This window comes from Octodon degus, unplaced genomic scaffold (genome assembly GCF_000260255.1).
Source record: "Octodon degus isolate 3935 unplaced genomic scaffold, OctDeg1.0 scaffold00232, whole genome shotgun sequence".
Taxonomy (NCBI): Eukaryota; Metazoa; Chordata; class Mammalia; order Rodentia; family Octodontidae; genus Octodon; species Octodon degus.
In genome coordinates this window covers 1,631,136-1,659,121 of record NW_004524808.1, presented here as the reverse complement: position 1 = coordinate 1,659,121, position 27,986 = coordinate 1,631,136, and the positions used below count along the sequence as shown (strand labels likewise).

Genomic DNA, 27,986 nt, shown 5'->3' with positions numbered 1-27,986 from the left:
TTATTTATTTGTGTGTGTGTGTGGCCAGCTCAGTCCACCAGGGGGCGGGGCTGGCTGGCATGTGGTGCTGGGGGATTGAACTGCGGTCCATGTGCGTTCCTAAGCTTGTTCTAAGTAGGTGCTTTAGACCACTGAGCCATCTCACCAGCCCCACCAATCTTGTATTAAAAGTTTCACACATTAGATTCTTAGCCAAAAGTATCTATTTGGTATATTTAAAAATTTCTATAAGCAAGGCAATATATTTAGGGTGAGCTCATATTTCAAATTCCTACAATTTTAACCACCTCAAAGATCTCCAAGAAACCAACTGGAAAACACCCAGTAAGAGTGAAAATGGAATGCACAAGATACTGTGAAATGGGAAGAAATTGTCCAAAAGGAAAAAGGAATTAAGATGCAGGGAAGGGGAAAGGAAAGGAAAAGGAAACAAAATGCAAGATAGTTATACTAGTGGTTTTTCTTAGTTCATTGAAAAGAAGAGTTTACATTAATCTCAACTGAAGAATTTGTTGGGGCTGGAGAGATGGCTCAGTGGTCTAAAGCACCTACTTGAAACAAGCTTGGCAAAGCACAGGGACCTCGGTTCGATCCTCCAGCACCACATGCCAGCCAGCCCGCCCCCTGGTGGGCTGAGCTGGCCACACACACACACACACACACAATAAATAAATGTAATAAATAAAAATAAATAAATATTAAAAAAAAACAACAAGAATTTAAGACTTTAAAAAAAAATGGTTTAAAAAAAAAAGAATTTGTTATGCCCATATCTTGCTCTGATAAACTACTTTAAAGATAACAATACTCAATGTATTAACTACTGTTATTATTTTGTTATGAAATTTTGCTTTTTTTTTCATTAAAAAAGTGAAAGCGGAAAATGAAAGGATCTTCCTATGCACTAAAAGGTACAAGAAACCAACAAAATGGAATATGCCCTCAAACAATTAAGGATGAGACAATAAAAGGCTGCCTTAGCTGGGAGTGGTGCACGCCTGCAATCCTGGCACTCAGGAGGCCGAAGCAGGCACAATCCCAAATCCAAGGTCAGCCTGTGCTACATAGTGAGTTCCAGGTCAACTTGGACTACACACTGAGACCTTGCCTCAAAAAACAAAACAAAACAAGAAATAACAAAGCAAAGGCTGCTTTATGCAAGTTTATACTCAACTGAGGCCAATCAAGTTTATCCGCCACCAATCTTCAGAGTGGTGGCTGTCAAATTGTTTTTTCAAAGAGAAGAGAAGCCTCATTTCAATCAAAAACTAGATCTCACTCTAGTAGAGATCCTAGATGAGGGCCAGCAGCTGCACTATAATCCCAACTAAGACCTAACCTTCCCCTCTCTTCCATCCCCACACACTGGGTTGGGAATCGCTATGTGAAAGTCAAATAGTCAATAGAATTCACTTGCAAATTAAACAATAAATCATTCACAATGCTAACAGAATTACTGAACTTGATCCCCAACCAACCTTTTGCATACTTACAATGTAGTATTGTGGAAGTCGAGTAAGCTTAATGAACAGCTTATTCTTAGAAAGTTTTCCAATAGGATGAGTTGAATAATTGGAAAGCTGCAATGTTTCACTACTTAATGTAGGCAGATGTTTTATAGATTGCTTGCAACGCTGCTGTCCAAGCCAAAACCTTAATTGAAAAGAGATAATTCACATCATAAAATCATAGGCTTTTCCGATTAACTGTGTGCCACTGATTAAAAAGCAGACTGACAACCACTAAAAAAAACCCAATTTACTAAAATTTAACAGAACAAATGGACACATGACCACACTGATGAATCATTTTCCATACTTTTATGTTCCAAAGTTTTAAGACATTTAAACTGAAGTATGAATGATTCTGATTACTTATAAGGGAAAATTAACTGTAAGTGATGTTTTTACTATAGGGCTCCTCTCATTCCTTTTATTTGATTATCCTTGAAGTTAGGATATGATGGAAATAAAAAAGAATAAAATAACTGGTTCATAAACTCTCACTAATACACAGTGAAATAACTATACAAAATAAGAATTTCCATAGCAATATAACAATTCACAACACCCAAGCTCATGATCAGTAGAGCCATTTGCCTTGCTGAGCAGGCTACGGGTCAGCTGAGGGGCTACTACATTTGCGTGGTGAATCATACGTGGTACAAATCATGAACTAGTCATATGCATTTAAACCATGTTAGAATACATGACATCTTAAGGGTAGTTTGCTGACTATTACTAAAAAGGGTATAAAATCTGGAAATCATTTTTTCCATTAAAACACAACTTAAATTTAGCCACAAATTTAAAGGATCAATTGCTAGAACTGGCTACTAAAGAAGGAATGAAGACCAATTTTGAAAATGTATCATCATGTGCTTTATTTTATTTTTTATTTATTTATTTTTAAATTTTATTTATTTATTTGTGTGGGGGGGCAGCTCAGCCCACCAGGGGGCGGGGTGGGCTGGCATGTGGTGCTGGGGGATTGAACCGCGGTCCCTGTGCTTTGCTAAGCTTGTTCTAAGTAGGTGCTTTAGACCACTGAGCCATCTCACCAGCCCCATGTGCTTTATTTTAGATAAAAATTATAAATCTACTAAATTTGCTAAAATTGCTTTGAAATCTCTACTTCAATTCTCAGCTATACCTTTGCAAGACTGATTTTTCTACTACAAACGTTATTAAAAGAAAATCACAGAAGGGGCCGGGGAGATGGCTCAGTAGAATAAACACTTCCCTGGCAAACGCAAGGGCCTGAGTTCAATCCCTGGTTCTGCCAAAAATAAATAAATAAAGAAAAGAAAAACACAGGAACAGTTCATATGAACATTTATCATCATCACGATTAGTATTATCGTCAAACTGACCCAGGCAAATTACAATAAGCAAGAAACAAATTCATTTGCCAAAAGAAAGATTCTAAATACTGGGCCTGGGGATGTAACTCAGGGGCAGAGTTTTTTTAGTATGCACAAGGCCCTGGCTCAATCCCTAGCATGGAGGGTGGAACCCAGATGTAAGTATTAATATACAGTGGTACCTCAGTTCACCAACATACTTCTTTCCATGATTCTGATCACAAATCAAATCAACAAGGCCAAATCAATTTTCCCCAAAAGGCCAAGATTGAAACTAACCACTGACAACATTTGGTGATGGTTGTAAAATGTGTTAAATTTACAAGGAATTGACGAATTGTATACTTAGTATACTTAGAAACAGTAGATTTTATGGCATAATGGTATTACTTCACAAAGCTGTTTCTAAACAATGTCCTATGACAGATCAGTGATAATCTGGCCACTCATCAAGGATTGTTTGAGAAGTACTATCATAAGTAACAATCAAGCTTTCTCCTATACATATGTAAGTTGAAGTACGGACATACATTTAATAAGGTAAAAGCATTTTGGGACTTGGTTTTCTGGTTTTTCGTTGTATTTCTGGTAGATATAATGGATAAACTAGATGTGAATGTAAGATGTGCATTATTATGTACATTAGATATTTAAACCTTGCTTAATGAAAACACACAAAAAGGATGGTAAAACATTATAAATTTTAGCATTGCCCAGGTTGTAAATAATTTGTTTTTGTTAACATCTTAGGAGTGTTACAGATAACACAAATGATGGCAATTACTAACTGATTTTAACATATAAACTACACAACTATTTAAAAGTTCATATATTACCTATATACTATCAGTAAAATCATGCTGTTAATGAACTTATTTGATTACACTGGATTTTTCATATATTTAAAAGACCACAGGGCCACGGAGATAGCTCAGTGGTCTAAGAGCCTGCCTACATAAGCGCAGGGGTTCAATCCCCAGTCCCACATGCCATTCCGGCCACCAAGACCAGGCATGGTGGCACATGCCTGTAATCCCAACGTTGAGGAGGCTGAAACATGAGGATCACTATGAGTCCAATTGCATAGTGAGACCCTGTACCAAATACATACAATAAAATAAAACAAAAGATCATAATTGGCAAGAGAAGAGGGAAGCTAGAGGAACATAAAAGCAATATCCCATTGAACACTTTTATATTTGGGTCTTTTGGCCTTTCCTTCCTTCTGAATTTGTCAGTTTGGGTTCAGAGCTCTGAAATTTATTTTTATTCCTAGGAATTTTGTTTTATTAATTTTAAGACAGTTTGTTAGTGCTGGCATAATGGTACCTTTGTTCCTACGGTGGACCAGTAATGAAACCAAACAGAATTATCTGTAGCTCCATTTATAATTTTATTTAGTTTAACAGTATAAAAACATTTAATAGATTTTGAGACAAGCTGAATGGTGATATTAGAGAAGCAGAAATGAATATTCTGGCAGTGTCAGCTGGTAGATTCATACCATGAAGATTATCCTGGATAAGAACAAGTCAGACTCTATTAGAGAACACTTGATACAAAAATTCATTGTGTAAGTGATCTATAAAGTGCTTGTACAGGAGAAAATGTGGCAAGGAATGAAAGTTGAGTGTTGTGCCCTTCACACTTACAACATTTGCTCTAGAGGAGAATTTGATATGAAGCACTGCCACCCTGGGTCTATTCCAAGAGAATTTAAGATTCTAAAGGTACCAAAAGGAACTGAGTTTCATGTCATAAACTTAAGGACAGTGGCTGATCAAGAGAATGATAAAGAAGAAAATGTATCCTGTCAAAATAGGTTTTCATTTCTAGTCTTGAACAAAATAAAATAAACTTACTTAAGTTGCTGAATCCAAGGAATGACCCGCTTCATGTCATCATTGATAGATTTCTCCATGTCATCCAGTGTGGATTGGTCTACGGAATAAAGCACTTGTTTACATGAGAAACAAAAATCTATGTAGCCTAATAACTTACACAAAAATTATTCTTTCAGACAGAAAACTGTTATTCTTAAATAAATAAAAAAATTAAAGCTGGAGAGATAGCGTAGTGGTTTACGCATTAGGCTTTACAGCATGAGTTCGTAGGTTCGAATCCCAGCTCTGCCTTAGGGGCCAGGGAGAAGACTCAGTAGGATAAGCACTTGACTAGCAAACGCAAGGATCTGAGTTCAATCCCCAGTTCCGCAGGGGGGAAAAAAAATTTTAAATATCTCATTAGATATAAATCAACTTTGTTTCTCTTAATGCTCAGGAGTGTTACAGATAACACAAATTATAGCAGATGAAAACCGGAAGAAGGGCAATACACAACTCTATTCCTATGTTTTAATTACTGAATCCTTTACTCAAGTTAATTAACAATTTCAACTTAAACATATTTGAAGCTCATGATGCTACTAGGCTTAAAACCTTAAAAATTGTAAAAATCAAAAGATTCCCTTGAAATGGTTAATTGCCAAACACAAATGGTCTCTGGTATAACAGCTGTTGACTAAAGATTGGCTTGCTAAAAATGTCTTTCTAGGGCCAGGGAGATGGCTTAGTGGAATAAGTGCTTCTTTGGCAAGCGCAAGGGCCTGAGTTCAACCCCCGGTTCAAAAAATAAATAAATAAATAAATTTTAAAAAATGTCTTTCTAAATTTTTAATAACATTAGAAAAATGCCAATAAATAATGAGCAAAAAAGAGAAATACAAAATGATTTCCTTTTTTTTAGAGATTAGATTTATCAAAATGATTTCAACTAAAAAAATGATTTCAACTAATGAGAAAAAAGACAAGAAAAAAACTGAAATATCAAAATAAAATGAAAGCATATTACTATAGAATGAATGTATTCACCAGCCCTCCCCAAGACCCTCTGTTGAGGCCCTCACCTCCAAGGCGAGCTATTTGGAAAATAGGCCTCTAGGAGTCAACTGGGGTTAGACGAGGTTTTAAGAAGGGATGGGAGCACGCTCCCTTTCTCCCATCCATGTGAGGACACAGCCAGAAAAGGCAGCTGCTTAACAGTGAAGGCCTTCACCAGAAATCAACCACAATGCTACCCTGAATTTCTTAGCCTCCAGAACTCAAGAAAACAAATTTCTACTGTATTTTGTTAGAGCAGCCTAATCTAACAGAAACACATATCCATAAAAAACAATTTTCTATTTCTTTTATCTTTATATATTTAGTTTTGTTATTTATATTTATGTTAATAATTAGGAAAACAAAGAAAAAGCTTTAAAGAACAGCTGCTTAGTTGGCTTGGAACCGCAGTTAAAAAATCCATAATTGCACCATTTGTCTGTCATTTAGCCAATGTAAATGTGATGTGATTCAAAGCAATGCGTTGTTTTACCATGAGCAGCTCATAAAAAACCTTCCCTTTAGAGTCATACAACTTTTATTTACAATCTCTCTTCCTTAATATTAATTCAGAATGACAAATGTGCTAATATATTCAAGAACACTTCCACGAGCTACACAAAAAAAAAACACTAAGCTCCTAGTAAGTATTGTCATTTCAGAACACCAACTTAAGTTACAAAACAAAACTGAATGCTTGCCTAGCAAGCTGGTAGCCCTGGGTTCGGTCCTCAGCACCAAAAACAAAAAATAAACCTCCCAAGGGTCTGGGGAGATGGCTCAGTAGAATAAGCACTTGCCTTGCAAGCACAAGGACCTGAGTTCAATCCCCGGTTCCACAAAAAATAAATAAATAAATAAATAAATAAATAAACAAACCTCCCAAAAAAAAACAATTCAACAAAAAAATACAGTAAAATAAAAAAAGACCAAAAACAAACAAGGCAACTACACACAAAACAAAGGTGAAGTGGAACTTTCATTTCTATTATGGTTACGCCAAAACGAAATACATCTACCTCAAGTCATCACAGATATTTATACCATCATAAATATGCTCGTCAGCTGCAAATGACATTACAATCTCATATGCATTCATGTCCATGTCCCTCAACCAAAAGAGGTACAATACAAACCGAGGTGCTAGATAGATAAATATAAGAAGTATCAGCCACCAACATTATTGTTACATAAGAGAAACAGCATGAATGTACTTTATGTTGGTAAGTTTATCTTCTGGTACAAGAAAATCCAGCTGGGGATATAGCTCAGCAGCACCAGTGGCTGCCTGGCAAGCACAAGTTCCTCAGTTCAATTTTTAAAAAATTTAAAAAACAAAAAATCCAAAGTAGGGTTAAATTAGAACCCCCAAAAGTAGACATAAGTCAGTTAATCCTTCCTTGCACTTTTAATACCCAATGTACTACACCATCCCTTCCAACATAATAGCAGAACATTCTTATTTTTCTTTTGTTAAAAATATTTTTCTTACACCAAGTCACTATATCATTTAGTAACTTACCAAGTCCATAGAGCATCAACTGGAACATTCCAGAATGCAAATCTACAAAAATGTGTAGGCACTCCGAATTTCCACAGGGCTCCAAGATGGGAATAACAAGAGCTGGAAGTGCAATCTCTATGGAAGCTGAACAGTTAACAATTAACCATTATTTTTCTATCTCAATATTTTCCAAAAAACTGTATTTGTTGGTGAGGAGGAACAACTATTGAAAGATCCTTCATGTTACAGGGATTTTCAAAAATTTGGAATAGAATTATTATAATTAGTAGTTCTAAAGGCAGAATTTTCAAGTTCACTTGAAAGAAACATATTCAACTATTACATCAAAAAAAGAAAAAACAAACCAACATTCCTTTAAAAGGGTTTTAAAACCTAGTGAAGAGTTAGTCTTATCAGTTAGCGCGATTCTAGTTTCACTTTCAGTATTTGGTAGTACGTTAATTTTTAGGCATATTTTTTATATTGAAAAATATCAAGGAGAAAATTAGTTGTTTGGTAAATAGAATAAATGTCACCTATAGCTTAAAGGTTTTTAATGGTATTCCTCATTTTTAAAAAAAAAGGTTGTTTTTTTTTGATAGAGCTGAGGAGGTGCTTCAAGAAACACTGGAAATCTATTACACATTATGAATTATATAGGAAAAATCTTTCAGGTTATTTGTGTACCTCACTTTAAAATCATAGATAAAACACGAATATAAGCAACTGCTAAAGAGAAATCCCCAAAGCTGACAATATATTTGATCAAGTTTCGTAGTATTTCTACCAGGCCCAATTAAAATTTCCCTTAAATCCATCAAGTCGTTAAAATGAAATCCAGTGAACAAGCAAAGCACAGAAGACACACTAAATGCTGATCAGATTAAGGGTTGTAAAAGAACCTCTTCTTATTTTTCTTTTTCAGACACACAGGGCCTTTACATCACCAGCTCTCTTTAAAATATTTATGTTTACTTTTTGAGCTAGGGTCTCACTAAGTTGCTAAATTTCTCAGGACGTGCTTTAATTTGTGATCTTCCTACATCAGCCTCTCAGAGTGCTGGCATTACAATCCTGCACCACCATCCTAAGAGACATCCTCTTCTTGCTACCAAGTTCCTGTAAAGCAACAGTGCACACAAAAGGCAACCAACCAGGAGGGAGAGTGATAATAGATTTTTCACCAGGTCTACCTCATAAAACACGAATACCATTGTCTCCATGCCACAGGTTGTTTGTTGGAGAAGAAATTACAAGGTTTTTTTGTTTTGTTTTGTTTTGTTTTATACCAGGGATCAGCCTAAGTCTTTTTTTTCTTTTGGGCAGAACCAGGGATTGAACTCAAGCCCTTGCACTTGCCAGGCAAGCACTTATTCTACTGGGCCATCTCCCTGGCCCAAATGTAGACAATTGCTCTTTTTTTTTTTTTTGCGGAACCGGGAATTGAACTCAGAACCTAGCGCTTGCCAGGAAAGTGCTTATTCTACTGAGCCATCTCCCCAGCCCTATACCAGGGATCAAAATCAGGACCTTGCACTTGCCAGGCAGGCGTTCATACTACTGAGTTATCTCTTCAGCAGAAATGACAAGTCTGTGAAGGTGCTTTAAGAAGCAGAGTGAGGGATAAGGGTGTAACTCAGTGGTAGTGTGCATGCTGAGCATGTGTAATGCCTTAGCATGAAAAAAAAAGCAAAATGTTCACAAAGTGTCCCTTATCTGTATGCCCTTAAGAATGGAGAAAAACTCAAAATCTCTTGCAATATCTCACATGGGTGAAGTTATCATTGGTACTCTTTACTACCAAACAAATTAGTAAGGTAAAAACTTCCAGGAGACATTTAATTAGATAAAAGCAAATTTCTTTCAAGTATATTTCATACACATTTTATACAAATGTTTAACATCCAAGTCCAGCAGAAGTTTCACCTAAAAATATAAAAACAAAACAGAACAGCAATTTCTTTTATAATATTTTATAATTCAAGACCAGTATGACAGAGTAGTTCAAATCAATGTTCCTCTGAATGTACTACATTATGTGGTATAATAAAAAATACTAACAAATTTGAAGCAGAGTTGCTGATTTTCACATTTCTATACAGTTATAACTCCTAATGGGTTACAAAAGCATCCTTTTTAAAAAAATTTCTTTTTGAAGCAGGGTCTTGCTATATCCCTTATTTAGCCTACGCTGGCCTCAAACTCATGGCCAATCCTCCTGCCTCAGACTAAGTACTCGACAAAGGTATTCTTTAAAGCAAAACAATTTCTAATGTGCAGCAACAGAATCAAACTAGTATTGGGAATTGAAACAGTATTCTGAAAAAGACAGGGCATCAAAAGATACAGAATAGAGTCCAAAAGGGAGCTAATACCTGGATGTAGATCTACAAATATATTTTATGACTGCCAATATCCTTATTCTTTTTTACAGAAAATGAACAGAAGCAAGCAAGCTCAGGGAAGAATGGCTATGTGCGGTCCAGAGCTTCCCAACTGATCACAATACCCTGATTTTAATACTGCCAGTTAAGTCAACACAACACAAGGAAGTACACTCTAGCTTCCAACAGTCAGTTAATGCCATGAACTGAGCCCCACTGTATCTCAAGTGACCTCTACTGCCTTACACTATCTATTTTGATCTCTGCACAGTCCCATGCTGCTTCTCCCAAGCCATTTCTTTTCTTTCCTTTTCTGTATTTAGGACAGGGTCTACAGGGTCTCACTACATAGATCGGACTCGCAGTGATCCTCCTGTTTTCAGCATCCAAAGCGCTGGGATTACAGGTGCCCACCACCATGCCCAGTTTCAATTGCCGTCTCAGCAGGGCCGGCACGGCATGCTGGGAATCGAATCCCGGTCACTGTGCTCTGCTTATGCAGGTGCTTTAGTCTGCTGAGCTAACAGGCCAGCCCTTCCCAAGCCATTTCTACCCCTAGGAAACCACATCCTGCCATACAAGCTGTCCAAAACCTACAACTGTGCATTTACCTAGCCCACACTTACAATGCTCTGCTCTCTAAGCTATTCATTTCCTCCAGTTATTCCAGTTAAGAATTAGAAAAAAAGGCAACTGTACTAGAGGATACCAAGAAGATTACAGTTCCTGGTCTTAGGAAAGGATCTCACTAAAACATGCTTTCCTGCCATAAAAAGGATCAAGTAAGACTATATGAAGCCAGGTATAATGGTACACAGCTGTCATCCCAACACTTCAGAGACTGAGGTAGGAGGATATCATTTGCAGTCTGGACTACACAGCATGATCGATTTCCTCTCTCTCTCTCTCTCCCTCTCTCTCTCTCTCTCTCTGTCTCTGTCTCTTTCTCAAAAGAAAAAGACAACATGAATATAAAAATGTAAATGAATGTAAAAAACAAGTACTATGCTCGAAAATGATGACTCAGCAGACCCTTTCCTCTAGTAGCCCTCATTTCTAGAATGCCCTTATTAAGTCCTAGAGGTACCAAGCCCACATGCAAGTTTCTCCACTATCTTCAAGTGACTGTCCCTGAAGCGCCTTTCTCTAAACCTAGCAGGGCCACTGTAAATACTTTGGTTGAAACCCCCACTGCTGTAGCACACTCCATACTAGAGTCAGAGATCTAGAAGAGCCTGGACTAACATCTCCACACTACGGTTCAAAACAGAGCCCAAGCTATGTAAGCTGAACTCAGATCCTCTGGCTAGTATACCTCCACAAAATGTTGCTAAACAGAGACCTGCAGAGCTTTCCCTGAAGCTCTGCACAGACTGAACAGGTACTAACTTGGAAGATTTTCCACTCTTTATTTATATCTACATTTCTTATGGTGAATCTTATTAATATGCTAATTGAACATTTTTAAAGATAAAAGATGAGTTTTGCTTTATTCAATCAAATGTTATTAAAACACAAATATTTGCAATGTTGCTTTATCACTAGAAGAAAAAGTCAAAGAAATTTAAAATTCATGTTAAAACAGTTTCAGTGGGGGAAAGTTCTAAGGAGAGACAATACACAAACATTTCAAAAACAAGATCAAGCTAAATAAGATAGAAAATAAAAGAAAAACTAGGAGGCAAATTATAAGTTAAAATGTAAGAAATGCTCCGCCTATGCAATAAAACCAGTATCAGGAAATATATAGTAAGAAAGACTCTTCATAAAACCAATATGAATATTAATTTAAAGAAAACAACTACAAAAACATCAATTAAGAACACCTACAGTTTTCATTGGCATTGAAGCCTCTAAGAATGGCCTTTAATTCCTGGAGCTTCTGATGAGCTCTTGCATGGACACTGTCAATCAGGAGTTTTTCTATTGATAAGTGGTCAATCTGCACAAAAAAGAACAATGAAATCATTGCAGTTAAGTCATTTTTACTTTTAAGTCTGAAAATAGATTACTGGTGCGTCAAGATACTTCCTTTTAGAATCACACTAAATGTTAACATGGAAAAATAAACTTAACGTTAAATATTAACTTATATGGAATTGGACTAAAATTAACTTGCATGACAGTGCAACCATAGCAACTAGTGTTTAGCTTTGTGTTTTAAAAGTAGGGAATTGAACTCACAAGGCCATGCATATGCCAAGCAACCTCTACCACTACTTCTCTATTCACCCACTTTTTTTTTTGAGATAGTTCTCACTATGTAGCCCAGGCTCGCCAAACTCATAGCAATCCTCCTGCCTCAGCCTCTGAGGGTTGGGATTACAATTGTGAGCTACCACGCCCAACCCCAATCCCTTTTTAATTTTGAGACAGGGTCTCATTAAACTGCCCACTGACTCAAACTTAGGATCTTCTTCCTTCAGTCCCTGAGTAGGTGTAAGTCATCATGCCCAGTTTAGAGGTAATACTTTGATGGATACAGATCAAAATACTACCTATACACCATTATTCATAGTGTCTAAATGCTTGACCTTAAGTATAAAATGATGACCCGATTTAAACACAAAATTTCAAATAGGTTGAGAGCATAGCTTAGTAGTAGAGTATCTGCTGATTTCAAGCCCCTCAGCTCAATTCCCAGTACCAAAAAAAACAAAAAACAAAAAAAACACCTTTAAAAGTATGCATTATAATGTGGGGCATGGTAGCACATATCTGTAATCCCAGCACCTGGGAGACTAAGACAGAGGGATCACTCTGAGATTGAGGTTAGCCTGGGCTACATAAGAGTTCAAAGTCAGCCTGAAAGGCCAGGGAGATAGCTCAGTAGAATAAGCGCTTGCCTGGCAAGCACAGGGTCCTGAGTTCAATGCCCAGTACCGCGCAAAAAAAAAAAAAAAAAAGTCACCCTGAAACAGTCAGACTCTCTCAAAAAACAAAAAAATAAAGCCAGGCATGGCAGCACACACCTGTAATCCCAGCATTCACAGGCTGAGGCAGGAGGATCAGTGGGAGTTCAAGACCAGCCATTACTACAAAATAAGCTCAAGGCCAGCCTGAACTGAGACTCTGTCTCAAAAAGACAAAAATAAACACTAAAATAACATAAAAGTGGGCTGGCGAGATAGCTCAGTGGTCTAAAGCACCTGCTTAGGCAAGCTTAGGCAAGCATTCTGGGACCTCAGTTCGATCCCCAGCACCACATGCCATGCCAGCCCCACCCCCAGGGTGGGCTGAGCTGACTATAAAAAAAAAAAGAAAAAAGAAATAAAGGAAACATTTAAAAAAATAAATAAGTAAATAACATAAAAGTATGCATTATAGTACCAGATATAAAATTTTTAAAAATGCAGAAGTATAACACTTAAAACAAGTTTCAGGGGCCGGGGAGATGGCTCAGTAGAATAAGTGCTTCCCTGGCAAGAGCAAGGACCTGAGCTCAATTCCCGGTCTGAAAAAAAAAAAAGTTTCATAGGAACGATTAGGTATTTTAAGAATTTATCTATGGCAAATTATTTGTATTTAATCAATATTAAAATATATCGAAAACTTTTACCTTCGTGGCTCTTTCTACTAACTTAGAATCAGAAATTGGCAAAGGAGGATCATGAAAAATCTGTAAAGGCTTGGAGACATCATTTTCATCTATTTTAATTGTCACTTTGTGAGCAGATACCATCCCTGTTTTTCTACCAAGGATCTGTTGACTGAAGAGAAAAAAGAAATATTAATAATTTTTATCAACATAGCTTGTTAACTTTTAGAATAAACTAGAAACAATCTATCGCACATTAACTAAAACTTAGAACCTGGTAGGCCCTCACTGTTTGCAAGACATTATATGAGTACTGAGAAGACATTTATTCTGTAATCTAATACAATGTTTGACTTAATTCATTTTTTAAAACATATAGGATTTTAAAATGCTATACAAAAAATAAAAACATAATTTTTTTTAAATGCTATACATGCACATACAAATAACCCTAAAGCAGAACTACCTATCTCCTAGGTGCTATCAATTCACCTGACTCATTTACCAAAAATGGAAAACAAGCCCCATTCAAGCAGGACTTGGAGAATGTAAACAACCTGATACAGATTTTCTCTAAAACAAAGTTCTTAGAAAGAATAACTGAAAACTGCTAAACACATTTCAAAGTGATACTCAACAATCTAACCTTTCAGCAACTTGGGTAGAACCCACAATAAACTAAACTCTACCTTTTTAAGGAATAGTAAGTCTTAGTAATATATATATTTAAACACATGCAGCGTTCAAAGAAAGATGTCAGTTACGGATGCCATAGGTGGTCTACACAAAGCCATGGGACTTTGTCACCATGACACATCACTTATTGGTAACTATTAAATCAGACATATAGGGGCTGGAGAGATGGCTCAGTGGTCTAAAGCACCTACTTGGAACAAGCTTGGCAAAGCACAGGGACCGCGGTTCGATCCCCCAGCACCACATGCCAGCCAGACCTGCCCCCAGGTGGGCTGAGCTGGCCACACACACACACACACACACACACACACTAAATAAATGTTAATAAATAAATAAATAAATAAAAATTTAAAAAAAAAATCAGACATATAAGAGGAAGAAAACAAAAAGGCAAAGCATTTAGTCACAGCATGAACTTAGCATAACTAATTTTACTTACTTCCAAACCGAGAGGGAAAGGCACTTTCCTGGGTGATACCTTTCCACCTGCACAAGGTCCCCCCACCGCTCGCGGATTAACATTAGAGTCTGGGAGTGCAGCACTTCTAACTGAAGTGACAAGCAGAAAGAATCTGAGACAGCTTACTAAGGAAATCTAACATAATATATTACTTTAGCAGCCAACATAATAAATTACTTCAGCAGCCAATCACGTACAGGAAAACTTCATTTCATGAAGGATCCAGTCTCAAAAAACTGGCTATGTACTTTGAAAGGCTGAGTCAGGAGGATTACCAGTTCAAACCTGGCCTGGGCAACTTAGGAAAATCCTCTCTCAAAATAAAATTTTAAGTTTAAAAAAAAAGAGAGGGACACACTAAGAATATAGTTCCAAGCAGAGGCCCTGTGTTCAATCTACAGTACTACCAAAACATAATAATAAGGGGCCGGGGAGATGGCTCAATGGAATAAGCGCTTCCCTGGCAAGCACGAGGGTCTGAGTTCAATCCCTGGTTCTGCCAAAAAAAAAAAACAAAAACAAAAACACATAATAACAATAAAAAGCTGCCCATGAAAGAATTTTGTGGAATATTTCTCCAATGATCCAACCTAAAAAGTGGTAAAATTTTTCACTTATTTTTTTGTTGTTATTTTTTGACACAGGGTCTTGCTTTATGCTTTTATACTTTGGACTGACCTTGAACTTACTATGTAGCCCAGGTTGGCCTCGAACTCCCTGTGATCCTCCTGCCTCAATCTCCCAAATTCTAGGATTACAGGTGTGCACCACCATCCTTGGCTATGGGATGTGACATTAGAAAAGGTTTTATATTTAATTTTGAAGCAATATAAGGAAACTATAAGGTCCAGATTGCCCCAATTGATCTTTAGAAAATATACATTGATCAAAAAGTATTTTTTCAACAAAAAATACTATTTTAAACTAATCACTTTTAGGGAATGCCTGCAAAGCCAACAATAACATTTTAAATTTGTTTTATCACAGAGGTACCACTGTTCTTCACACTGGCCAGTGCCCAAAAAAAGCAAGGGGAGAGAGAAGCGAGGGGAGCAAGGGGAGAGAGAAGCAAGATTGTTACAGTTCAGGACTAAGGGAGACAGAGAAATCCATGTCTCGAACTTCAGAAGGATACGGAGACAGCTGTACATGTCCTGAAGAGGTTTCTCATCAGCAAACAGCCTGGACTGCACCAGCTGATGGATAAAGCTGATTTGCATACTATGTACCAAAGCTCGCCCATCTTCCATTGGCAGGAGAAAAGAAGGCAGTTGAATCAGAAAGGTGCACAGGTTACATTACAGTACAACTAAGGAACGGTACATTGACAAGCGACTTTAAAATCACCCAGGGAAATTATAGAGAATATGATGTTCTGAGAAATGCTGAAACTTCTACAGTCAATAGACACAACATAAACTGCTACACATACTTATTATTCTGCAGGAATATTTTGATAATATAAAAATATCGGGCCAGGGAGATGGCTCAGTAGATTAAGTGCTTCCCTGGCAAGCACAAGGGTCTGAGTTCAATCCCCGGTTCCGCCAAAATAAAATAAATAAAAAGATAATATAAAAATATCAAACATGTACATCAACATTTATGATTGAAGTCAGTATTTATGATTTACCTCCAGTTTCCTTATCCTCAACCAGTATTTCTAGCTTGAGAAGCCGCCATGGAACATCAGGGTCATCTCCCATCACTGTCAAGGTGGCTTCAAATTCTCCGTCAACTCGAAACTTCACACGACCATTTGCTTTTAAAAGAAGATGTGTACTTTGCTAAAAAATTACCACTCTCTTGCTAACCCAGAACGTTCACTCTTACATGTAAGAAAAGTAAACCAGCCCAAGTTTTTCATTAGTATTCAGACAATTTAGTAGCTCCTGCATCAATGGTAGTTAGCATGCAGGTCATTAAGAAGGCAACTCTTCCAATATAAACAAACGGCATTTTCTTGAGGCTTAGCTCTAGGAACTCTTCTACCCTATCACCAGATGATTTTAACCAGTCCTCAGCTTCAAATGTACTTCACTGTACTTTAGGTACTACAGAGAATAATACAGCTGCCACATCAGAGATTCAAACACCACCAAACTGTGGGTCAAAAGTTCATAATGACTGGCACTTGTCTGAATAAAACTCAAAGAGCTATTTAAGAAAATAATCGTTTAAAAACAAAATTTCAGTGTGAAGATATTAAATCATTTTCTTCCATTAAGAATCTGATAAAATGTTAATAGAATAATCCTACGTGTTGTAATGTTTGAGAACTTAAAAGTTTATTTTGCCATTACTTCCTTAGAATATTGTCCTAGTTTATAATAAATCATGTATTTGATTTAAAAATAAAATAAAAATAAAACAATAAAAACAAAATTTCAGCCACGTGCAGTGGCACATGCCTGAAGTCCCTGCTACTAGAGAGCTTGAGGCAAGAAGATCATTTGAGCCCAGAGTTCTCAACCAACCAGGCAATATAATCAGACCTATATACCCTTCCCCCTGGAGAAAACGTGTCCGCATGTGCACGCACGCGCACGCACACACACACACACACACACACACACACTAATTTCAGGTACATACCAACTGTAAGATTTGCTAGCTGAGGTGGAAGATCTGTGGTTACAAGGCGATGTCTAAGAATCTGATTAAGCTGATGAAGGGTGGCTTGTTTCTCAATTTTGGTAATTGGATCTGGAGGAATAATTTTATCCTAGAAAACAATTTAAATGACTTTTATAATGCATAAAAACTATATACTAAGTATGGTGACACACTGTAAACCCAGGACTCTAGAAGGCTGAGGCAGGAGGATTACAAATTCAAGCCCAACTTGGGCAACTCAACAACTTATGAAGCTACTTCAAAAGAAGAGCTGAAGGGGCCGGGGAGATGGCTCAGTGGAATAAGCGCTTGCCTGGCAAGCTCAGGGACCTGAGTTCAATCCCCGGTTCCACAAAAAAAAAAAAAAAAAAAGAAGAGCTGAGGGGCCAGGGAGATGGCTCAGTGGAATAAGCGCTTCCCTGACAAGTGCAAAGGCCTGAGTTCAATCCCTGGTTCCGGGGGGAAAAAAAAAGAAGAAGAAGAGCTGAGGTCATGGCACATGCCTGTAATCTCAGCACTCAGGAGGCTGAGGCAGGAGGCTAGAAAATGAGCTCAAGACTAGCCTGAACTGCATAGCAACACCCTGTTTCAAAAAACAACAACAAAAAAAGTATAAAACACAATTCAATAATAACTGAATATGAAGTCTGCCCATCTGCTCATCACTACCCACCAATTCACCCTTATTTTTTAGATCCATTTATATTCTGGCCCCAAATTATTTTTTAAAACCCCACAATTTTACTTATTACCAAAGCCTTCAACTTCTGTGAACACAAAGGCAAAGCACTTACCCTAATGCAAGTTGGCAGCCGTGGGTAAGAGCCAGTAGTCAGTACGTCAATGGCATACGGGATGGCAAAGCTAGGCAGGCGTGCATGGACCAGGGCATCTCTAGCTAAGGAGGCCAGACGATCAGCAGTGTCCACAAACAGGATAGCTTGCTGATCTAAAAAGCTTGAGATCATCTTCAAAGCAAAAGATAAATCTATTAAGCTGGCCTTGAAAACTATCTACTTTTCACATCAAGTATCATTTATTCATTCCAAAGTAAATTTCTAAAGACATTAATATAGGTTTCCAAAGTTAAAAACTTTCCCAGTAATTTGAGGAAATATTTAATAATTTGTATTTGACATTAAAACAATAATTCTCTGTTAAAGTAAAATGTTTTCCAATCCACTTTTCTACCCTTAACATTATACAGTACAAGTTATAAGTTAGGAAAAGTAAACAGAACAAAATGCTTTTTACTTTTAATGATTTCCAGAGCTGGTTGGTAATGAAGTAGCTAAAAGCATGGATCCTGGGCCTACACTGCGTTTGTCAATTTTAACTCTGCAACTTACTAGCCCCATAACCTTGGAGAAGTTACTGAACCTCTCTGCGTCTCAATGTTTTTCAACTGTAGAAGGGAGATAATGATTCCCAATCTTATAAAGTTGTTTGGAAGCCTAAGACAATGTAAATAAAACATTTAAAACACATGAAACACTCAAAATGTGCTGCCCATGATGAGACACGAGGCAACTTCATGCCCAACACAGAAACGCTTCCTATCAGTTTTCTATGTGATATATTTCATAAGGATGACAGAACTACCAGTAGTAGAGCTCATCTCAGCCGAAAACAACCTTGAAACTTTTATCTTCAGGTTCTCTTCTAGAACTATACTTAAAGTTCCCTCTCTTTTATTTTTCAAACAAGTTGTCAGGGCACTCAGACTTAAACCACATCATGAACACAATATGCTCTACGTTTTCTGTATTTCCACATTTGTACTTTTACCTAATTTTTACAACTCTAAGAAACAGAGCCAGGTAATTACTATCACCTTAGAGATAAGAAAATTGAGAGCTAAGTGAAGGCACCTGCCCAAAGAAAAATGGCCAATAATCAGAAAAGTTGGATGGAGCCAAATTCTTTTTTCCTTAGTTAGACCACTATGAAGCATATGCCAATAGAAATGTTACCTCCTATGACCAGCACAGTACATTTCTATCAATGCCACTAATACTACTTTTTAGGAGCTGTAACCTTGCTAACACGTTCAACTTCTGAAAAACTACCTTGAGACTTCAGACTTCATTCAGGTTTAGGTCATACTAAAGAGTTTTTTCTCTCGAGTCACTCTAAGAATGCTTATCAAATCAAAGTCAAGGGGCCAGGGAGATGGCTCAGTGGAATAAGCGCTTCCCTGGCAAGCGCAAGGACCTGAGGTCAATCTCCGGTTCCGGGAGAAAAAAAAAAAAAAAAAAAAAAAAAAAAAAAACACAAAGTCAAGGTCCAAGAATCCCAGACATTTCCCTATGGGAAGATCTGCTTAATCCTATTGGGAGGGGCTGGTGAGATGGCTCAGTGGTCTAAAGCACCTACTTAGAACAAGCTTAGCAAAGCACAGGGACCAAGGTTCAATCCCCCAGCACCACATGCCAGACAGCCCCGCCCCCTGGTGGACTGAGCTGGCCACACAGACACACACACACAAATAAATAAAATTTTAAAAAAAAATCCTATTGGGACCCCAGTTTATCCAATCCACACCACTCCATCCTAAACATGGGTAATTTATGATATAATTGCTCACTAACTTCAGCTACATCCCTTTGACTTAGAAATCGAATTAATAAGATATAAAGTTTAGGGGGCTAGGGAGATAGCTCAGTGGAATAAGCGCTTCCCTGACAAGCACAAGGGCCTGAGTTCAATCCCTGCTTCTGCCAAAAAAAAAGAAAAAGATAATAATTTAGTTCTGAATAATTTATTAGTGAACCATTAGGTCTCTAAAAATCATCAGGCTTTTAAGTATTCACACACCAAAAGAAAGAATTCACATACCACCCTATTAATATGGTTAACAATAATTCCCTTCAGAATTGAACTGGCACCAAACAGATATTTTTGTAAAGAAGATAGGGGGCAATGGCTCAGTGGAGTAAGCACCTGCCTGGCAAGCGCAAGGGCCTGAGTTCAATCCCCAGTTCTGCCAAAAAAAAAAAAGGTAGGTAGGTAGGTAGGTAGGTAGACAGGCAGGCAGGCAGGCAGGCAGGCAGGCAGACTGACTGACTGACTGAATGGTCATCCAGTCAATAAAATACAGGAAAAGATCTTCAATATCAATGCCGTCAGGAAAATGCATACCAAGACCACAGTGAGGTATCACTGCGCATCTGCTAGGTTGGCTAATGCAGAAAGTCAACTATTAAGTGTTCTCATGGGTATGGAAAACTCAGTGCCCTCATACAATGCTAGTGGGAGTATAAGATGGTACAACCACTTCAGAAAAGTCTGGCGCTTTCCTCAAATGATTAAATATAGAATTATGATGTGACACAGCTGCTCTACTCTTAAGTATGCACTCAAAAAAATAAAAGCATACCAGTGAAAAGAAAGAGTAATAGTGTTTGGACAGGATATCCTGTCTGCTTCTTGTACTATGGATAACCACTAAGAAGACAACAATGTACAATGTATTGATTATCGAAAGTGTCCTATCAATCAGCTTTGAAACTGTCTCATTCATATTTATTTCTCAATAAAATAAAATAAAAATAAAAAAATAAAAGTATACATCCCTAGAGAAACTTGTACATGACTATTTATAGCAGCATCATTCATAACAGCCCCAAGCTGAAAACAAGCCAAGCCCCTGTTAACCAATGAACAGATAAAAAAAAATAGTATTATCATCCATGCAATTCAGCCAAATAAAAGAATAAAGGGCTAACATATGCTACAATGAACAGACATTGAAAACATTACAAAGAAACTAGGAAAAAGGAACATACATGATCTGATTCCATTAATATGAACTATGCAAAACACACAAATCCATAGAGACAGAAAGTAGATCAGTGTTTGCCTAGAGCTAAAGGTGAACTGGGGAGGGAGTTGATAGCTTTTCTTTTCTTTCTTGAACTCTATTCTGGCCATGTTAGGCTAGACTGGCCTTGAACTCTCAGTAATCCTCCTGCCTCAGCCTCATGAATGCTGGGATTAAAGAAGTGCACACCACACAGTTGATGGACTTTATCCCTGACACAAACACTTCTGTGCCTGTATTGAAACAAAAATACTGAAATTTTATGCAAGGTCAATTTGGAACTTTACTCAGAAAATGATTTATGTGAGCAGCCAATTCAGAAAATGAATAAAAGAATGTTAAACATCTAGGCAGAGTCGCACACACCTATAATTCCAGCACTGGGGAGGCTGAGGCAGGAGGATGGTGAGTTCAAAGCCAGCCTAAAAGGGGGGGGAGAAGGGGGAGGGGAGAAAAGGGAGGAGGAGGGGGGAGGAGGAGGAGAAAGAGGAGGAGGAAGGGAAGGGGAAAAGGAGGAAACCAAGAGTTTCCAATTTTACTTGATATTATGGTATTAAAACATGTAAGTGAAAAAAGAAAGAAAGAAACATAAGTGAGCACTATCAAACAGGAACTTTACTTATATAATTAGGTATTTATCATCAGATTTGAAAAAACTGAACACTTGGATTTGATACACCCAGCATAGCTAACTTCTTACTAAAAGATTGAACATCTTTAATAAAACATGACTCCACATTAACTAATTATGAAAAAGAAGCCATAAGCATTTCAGAAATACTATACCATGCATCTCCTTTCAGCCAAGATACGTTCATTAAACTTGTTGCCCAAATTTCCATAACAATGAAGTAAATTATAAACTTTCTCATAAACTTGGAATTAAACCTGTCCATTACTATTTATAATGAAAACTACTCTCAGTGGTGCTCTGCATTAAGACTGTTTACAAACTTTAATTTCTCAATCACATCAACAAATAGAGGAATAAACAGAAACTCTTCCCCCATAAGGCAAACTTAACATATGGTACAAAATATCCTCCCCCAAACCTTTGATCAGTGTTATGCAGAGGGATATCAGCTTACTCAGAGACAGAAAGTATGTGGCTGGATACTGGTTTGTGTTAGAGAATTCCTCCAGCCCTGCCACTGGCTTAGCTGCCAGGGCTGAAATTGTGCATTAATGTCAATTAAAATTAAGTGCTTGTTTTTTTAATTTCAAAAAAAAAAATGTGTAATTCTCAACTTCTTCCAAGTCTCTTTTTCCTTTCATTTTGGCCACTTTCACATCGCCTGTATGTCTGATGATAAGGGAATCTAGTGAAACAGAGGCTAAACAAACATAGCACGCTAAAATTTAAGAGATATGTCAGGAAAATCATGTGTAGAAACACTGTGTCATAGATTTCCTTCCAAAGTTGATTTTTATGGAACAAGCAGACCCTTATAGATTTCTAAATATAAAAATTGCTGTAAAATATTTTGAACTTAGCTTGCTAGAGTGCCAAAAATTTATTATGGTACCTTTACTCTAGGTAGCTGCTAATTTTAATTTTGCCAAGAAGCCTGATAAACTTTAGAGAATTTAAAAATCCCTGAAATATAATTTAACCAACGTAAGTTATTCTTGTGCCTTAAGGTATAAAGACTGATAACACTTTTAACTGTTATTACATAATTAAATAAAAAAGGAATTTGAGCGTCCCTAGTGGGCTGAGAGATTCCCCACATGCCCTCACTTCCCAAACATAAGTGATGGCAGCCAGATGTTGACTGGGCACTGCAGAGTTGGGCCTGGAAAGCTGACCTCAATTCAAGTGGCCAAATGTTCTCACCATCTCAGCACTTTATCCATTTTAAGATAATCTCCCTATCCTTTCCAATATAAACTGCGTTCCCCTCCTTAGGAGTGAGTTAAGGAGAACAGGAGCAAGTGCGCGCCTTATGCGTTAAGACCACGCCATCCACGCCAAGTGACAAGCTCCAGGAGCTCACACGTGATCCCCACTGATAGTTCTCCTTAATGCTCCTTAAACATAACTAAAACATGTGGGGGCAGGGTAGATTTCAGGAATTTTGGTATGCTTCACTGCATGTCACCCCTTAGAATTCAAAACAGTAATTCAATATGGGCTTCTTGAAGGCTGGGACTGTGAACTATTCAAGTCTCCGTCCATCATGCCCTGTAACCCGCATTCAGCAGAGGTTTACAGACTAAGTCGATGAGTAAACAAATGAGCAGATAAAGTCTGTTATCAGTCCTGAGCCCTTAAAGAAGCCATGTAATTTCTAGGAACTTTATCATATCATCTGTAAGTAGGAAGAAAATTCCAACGATACCACTTTCACAAGGATGTCAAAGAATCAAGAAGCAAAATTTAAGGGAGAACCTTACAAAGTCTGACGAACCACACAATTTTTAAGCTATTTCCCTTTTTGACTTTGTCTCACTGTCTCCTCATGTAAGATGTCTCCAGATATCTCCCACCCTTCTTTCTAATCATGTCCATAAGCATGCACTAGGTTTCTACAGAAATAGGCACAGTGCCAGCCTGGTAAGCATGAGGTCCTGAATTCAATTCCTGGTATCCCCATCCAAAAGAATGGAAATACATTCTACATCAGCATGCAGAAAGAAGTAAGATCACTCCCCCAAGTAATGTCACTTAAATTAATAGAGAAGTGTTAAAGCTAAAATTAGAAACTAAATTATAACACTAAGAAAGTTAGTCTAGGGCTAGGGAGATAGCTCGGGGGGCTGAGCGTCTGCCTGGCAAGCACAAAGACCCGATTTGATCCCCTGCAGCACATGCCATGCCAGCCCCAGAACCCCGGGAGTGCCAGGCCACGGAGACCGGGTGTGGTGGCCTAGAATCCCAGCACTAGGGAAGCTAAGACAGAGGATCTCTATGAGTCCACACTGTGTAGCGAGACCCTCTACCCAATAAATAAATAAAAAGATTTTTTTAAAAAGTTATTATACACAAAGTAAAATCAAAAGTTCAACTCACCGCACATTTTTCCACTTTGTCAGCATTATTAGCCCATTTCACTAAAGCTAATAATCGAACGAAGAGTTGACGTGTCCGGCTAGCAAACTGTACTATTTCTATTTTCCTATAAAGCAATTTTTAATGAAGTAACATATTAGAAAACAAAATTCACAATGAATTCACATTCGAGCTAAAAAATATTTTTCTTTACAATTACAATAAAATGAATCTAAGATATTTATCTAAATATGTATTATCATATTCTGTATGTCATACGTATATGATTTATCATTACCTTAAGAGTAATAAACCCAATAGTACATTTTAGCAGTACATCTTTTTTTTTTTTTGGTACCAGTAATCAAACTCAGGACCTTGTGCTTGCTAGGCAAGCACTTATGCCACTGAGCTATCTCCCCAGCTCAGTATATCATATTTTTAAATTAACTTCATATCGTAATAAAATATACTAAATTCATAGATATATGACAGAAGTTAACTAGGTTACAGAGGGGACCAAATAAGGAGGTATAAAGTATAAATTTCATAAATGAAATTAGTAGGTAATTACTAAGCCTTTTGGTAAGAGGATAGTGAAATATTTCTTTATCAAAACCTGATACTAGGGGCCGGGGAGATGATTCAGTGGACTAAGCGCTTCCCTGTCAAGCACAAGGGCCTGAGTTCAATACCTGGTTCCGCAAAAAAAAAAAAAAAAAAAAAAAAAACCTGATACTGTATTTTTCCTACAAAAATCAAGGCTTCATTTTTCATCTTACAAGAGCATCATTTTTAAAACTCCATAACTGAAATTTTTAATTGGGCAGCTCTTTTATCAAATGAATTTCAGTGACAAACTTGAATACATTAAATTAGCTAAGCCAAGTTAAAGAAAATGAGTACTAAAAATAAAAGGTAGAAAGTCTGTCCATATCTTTTTTTATGCTCTGCCCACTTCCATGTTTTTTCTCTCAATACTCATCAGTATCTTTACCATCTCATAAAGCCTTAAAAGCTTCACAAAAAGCTTTATGCTGTCAGTGTGTTAGTTAGACCTCTCACCCTCATGGCAGCCACAAAACTGAAACCATTCAGGGTTTTCCTTAAGACAGTGGGAAAAAATTCAGCATGCTAAGAGTAATGACAGGACCCAGCAAAACACCAACCTCCCTCCAAGTAGACTCCGATCTACATTAATATGGCTTTTCAATGAGCTACAGGGCCAACCCGCACTCGTGCATCTCCCCAGTACCACCACCATGATGAAGCACACCAATTTTTTTTGCTGAAGTACAATCCCAAATGAAGACTGCAGAGTTGAGCTGCTATCAAGAGCTTACCAAGCCCACAAACAACCTGAGTGGCTTAAGATCAGCCAACAATATGGTAAGTGGTTCTACAAAGAGAAAAATCAAGGGCACAGTTATGAGTCTTTGCCATCGTCTCTGACGGATTATGAGAGAACACAAGCAGAGTATCACAGGCAAGACTGAAGCACAGCAGAAGTACTGAATGAACATTCAACACTGGCAAGACTGGGGGTGTAGCTCAGTGCCAGAGCACTTCCATAGCATGTGCCTTAGGTTCCATCCCCAGAAGGGGGTCAATCTGACAGCCTCCTCAAGGCAAGGAGTTTTAGGTCTGTCACTCTAACTCAGCAACAGATTAGAGAATGGGAGGTCTCTGCCCCTGTCCTAGAAAAAGCAGATTTGCATATTAATTTGGGTCCCTAAGTATGTTCCTCTCCCGAAAATAAGATGTTCCTCTTTGTAAACTATTACAGCAGGGTTTCCTCAAGTGATAGGAAGCATGAGTCAGTTTTCAAAAGGCCCAATGCCCTTCCTATCCCAAAGGGGACAGCATAAATCTGACTTACGCTTCCTTCCTTTAAAAGTGACCAGCCAAACCATAGCAAAGGTAATCTTTGTCTCTTCTGCCTCTCTTTTTGATCAAAAAAGGCACTTGAGGTTGGCAGTGGAGTAAAGCCGCTAATAAATATTAAACACCTCCCTAGCGACTTGGAATTAAAAGCAAATAAACCAAGAAATAGAAGTAATAGCAAAGATATAGTCAAGTAATCTATACTACAGTCACAACTTAAATCACAATCAGGCCTGGTGCTGAGGTGCCCACCTGTAATCCTAGATACAGATTGAGGCAAGAGGATTTGAGGCCAGCCTAGGCAACGTGGTGACTTAGCGAGGCCCTGTCTCAAAATAAAAAATTAAAAAATAAAAGGGCGAGGGATGTAGCTCTATGCAATAGCTGAGTTTAATCCCCATACCAAACATTTTTCAAATCCCCATCACATGATTTACTTGAACTCTTAATTTATCTTATTCCTTTATACTATGGGAACATACCAGTGCTAAGTCTTACGCCCCAAACTTCAACTGAACCAAAAATTTTCTCAACTCTAAAACAGCAATAGCAAGAGGCAAATGTCAATTCTCCAAAGATATCCAATAGCATCTTATTGCAAATGGTAAATTAGCAGTCACCTTTCTAAAGCCAGTTTGCTCTCCTTTCCTTTACTATGGCCCATACTTTCTGTATCTTTTCACCATCTTCCCGCCCACCTCAGGAACTTGAACTAGTCGCTCACTGGATAGAGACTTGCAGAACAGAAAAGCTACAACTGACCTCATGCCCAAGTGTTGCCAAGAATGAGAACATCACATGTTCTCCCTCAGCCCATGGCCCTCTATTTCTTTGGGCCTATGTTTGTAGTCCACAGCCCTGTATCAATACCCACATACCCATACTCACAGATGAATCCATAAAAATCAGAGATAGATTTAAAGTTTTTTGCATACTCACCTTTCCACATCAGATTTCCTTGGCAATCTAAGAAGAAAAAAAATGGATTAAATATATGTAACCTTTCATCAAAATGTGACAATGGTCTTTACTCTGATTTTATTAATATCTGTTAATACCTCAACACCCAGAGAAATTGGGTAAGCAGCTGCTACAAGCTCATGTGGCTACACTCTTTGTACTTAAAAGAGTTCTCATCAATATGGTTACAAGTTAAAACTGAACAAGGAACATTTCTCTCCATTCAAAATGCTCCAAAAGGTCTATCATTCAGAAACATTTTTAAAAATCCAAAATCTCACATAAGCACACTCTGATACACACACACACACTTTTTTTGGTCTTTTTGAGACAGGGTCTCCCTATGCAGTTCAGGCTGCCCTTGAGCTCCCTTTGTAGCCCAGGCTGGTCTCAAACTCCCAATGGTCCTCATGCCTCAGCCTCCCAAGTGCTGGGATTACAAGTGTGCACCACCACACCCAGCTACTAGAGAGAATATTCTATTCTTTTCTTTTTTTTTTTTTTTTGCGGAACCAGGGATCAAACTCAGGCCCTTGCGCTTGCCAGGGAAGTGCTTATTCTACTGAGCCATCTCCCCGGCCCCGAGAGAATATTCTTAAGACCAAAATGATCGTAGATGCAGGAGTAATACTTGGTTGCTAGACTCCCAGTACCTATTGGATACTTTTTGCCTAAGCAATAAGCTCCCTATGCTTTACAAAACTGTCAGCTAAGCACAAGAACAGGCCAGTGTTGATCAAGCGTTTTATGTAGAGGCTGCATGGTGGTTAGATAAAAAGATTCATTATTACTTTAAAATGGGTGCAGTTGTGTTTTATTTTTGCTAGTATTCTAGTATGGGCAGCCAGCAATCAGTGTCAACTTCTCCTCTACTAAATTAATCATTTAACACACTCATATCTACTCATGCTTAGAAAGGTCCTAATCTGCCTCAATTGTTATACTGTTAATCCACAACTTAAAATTCAATGGCCTGAAGAACCCTTATGCTTGTCCTACATCTATCAGATCTTGAATTTCAGTACACATGCTGCCACAGCAAGCACTATCAGATCTTAAGAATACACTCAGCAGGGGCCAGTGAGATAGCTCACCAGACCAAGCACCTGCTTAGGCAAGCACAGGGACTGCGGTTTGATCCTCCCACCACATGACATGCCAGCCCCACCCTTGGGTGCACTAAACCAGAAACCAAAACCAGACATGTGGTGGCTCATATCTGTAATCCCAGCACTGGGGAGGCTGAAAACAGGAGGCTCACTACCAGTCCAAGCTGCGGAATGAGACCCTGTACCATTTTTTTTTTTTTTCCGGAACCAGGGATTGAACTCAGGCCCTTGTGCTTGCCAGGGAAGCGCTTATTTCACCAAGCCATCTCCCTGCCCCC

General features: G+C 38.0%; 1 protein-coding gene across 5 annotated transcripts in view; it reads right to left on the bottom strand.

Annotated features, from left to right (window-relative positions):
- Med14 (mediator complex subunit 14) overlaps window positions 1-27,986 on the bottom strand; it is a 79,233-nt gene that overhangs the window by 46,653 nt on the left and 4,594 nt on the right. For 3 of the 5 annotated variants that reach the window (XM_023705894.1, XM_023705892.1, XM_004645583.2), the window contains exons 2-13: window positions 26,579-26,605; window positions 23,777-23,882; window positions 17,735-17,908; window positions 16,920-17,049; window positions 15,958-16,086; window positions 15,460-15,567; window positions 14,304-14,436; window positions 13,190-13,340; window positions 11,461-11,572; window positions 7,265-7,390; window positions 4,726-4,804; window positions 1,494-1,653 (exon numbers count right to left, since the gene is read on the bottom strand). In XM_023705894.1, the coding sequence (XP_023561662.1) occupies window positions 1,494-1,653; window positions 4,726-4,804; window positions 7,265-7,390; window positions 11,461-11,572; window positions 13,190-13,340; window positions 14,304-14,436; window positions 15,460-15,567; window positions 15,958-16,086; window positions 16,920-17,049; window positions 17,735-17,908; window positions 23,777-23,882; window positions 26,579-26,605 (1,435 nt within the window). The remainder of the gene's footprint in view (window positions 1-1,493; window positions 1,654-4,725; window positions 4,805-7,264; window positions 7,391-11,460; window positions 11,573-13,189; window positions 13,341-14,303; window positions 14,437-15,459; window positions 15,568-15,957; window positions 16,087-16,919; window positions 17,050-17,734; window positions 17,909-23,776; window positions 23,883-26,578; window positions 26,606-27,986) is intronic. The other 2 variants (XM_023705893.1, XM_023705895.1) reach the window with 2 other exon arrangements.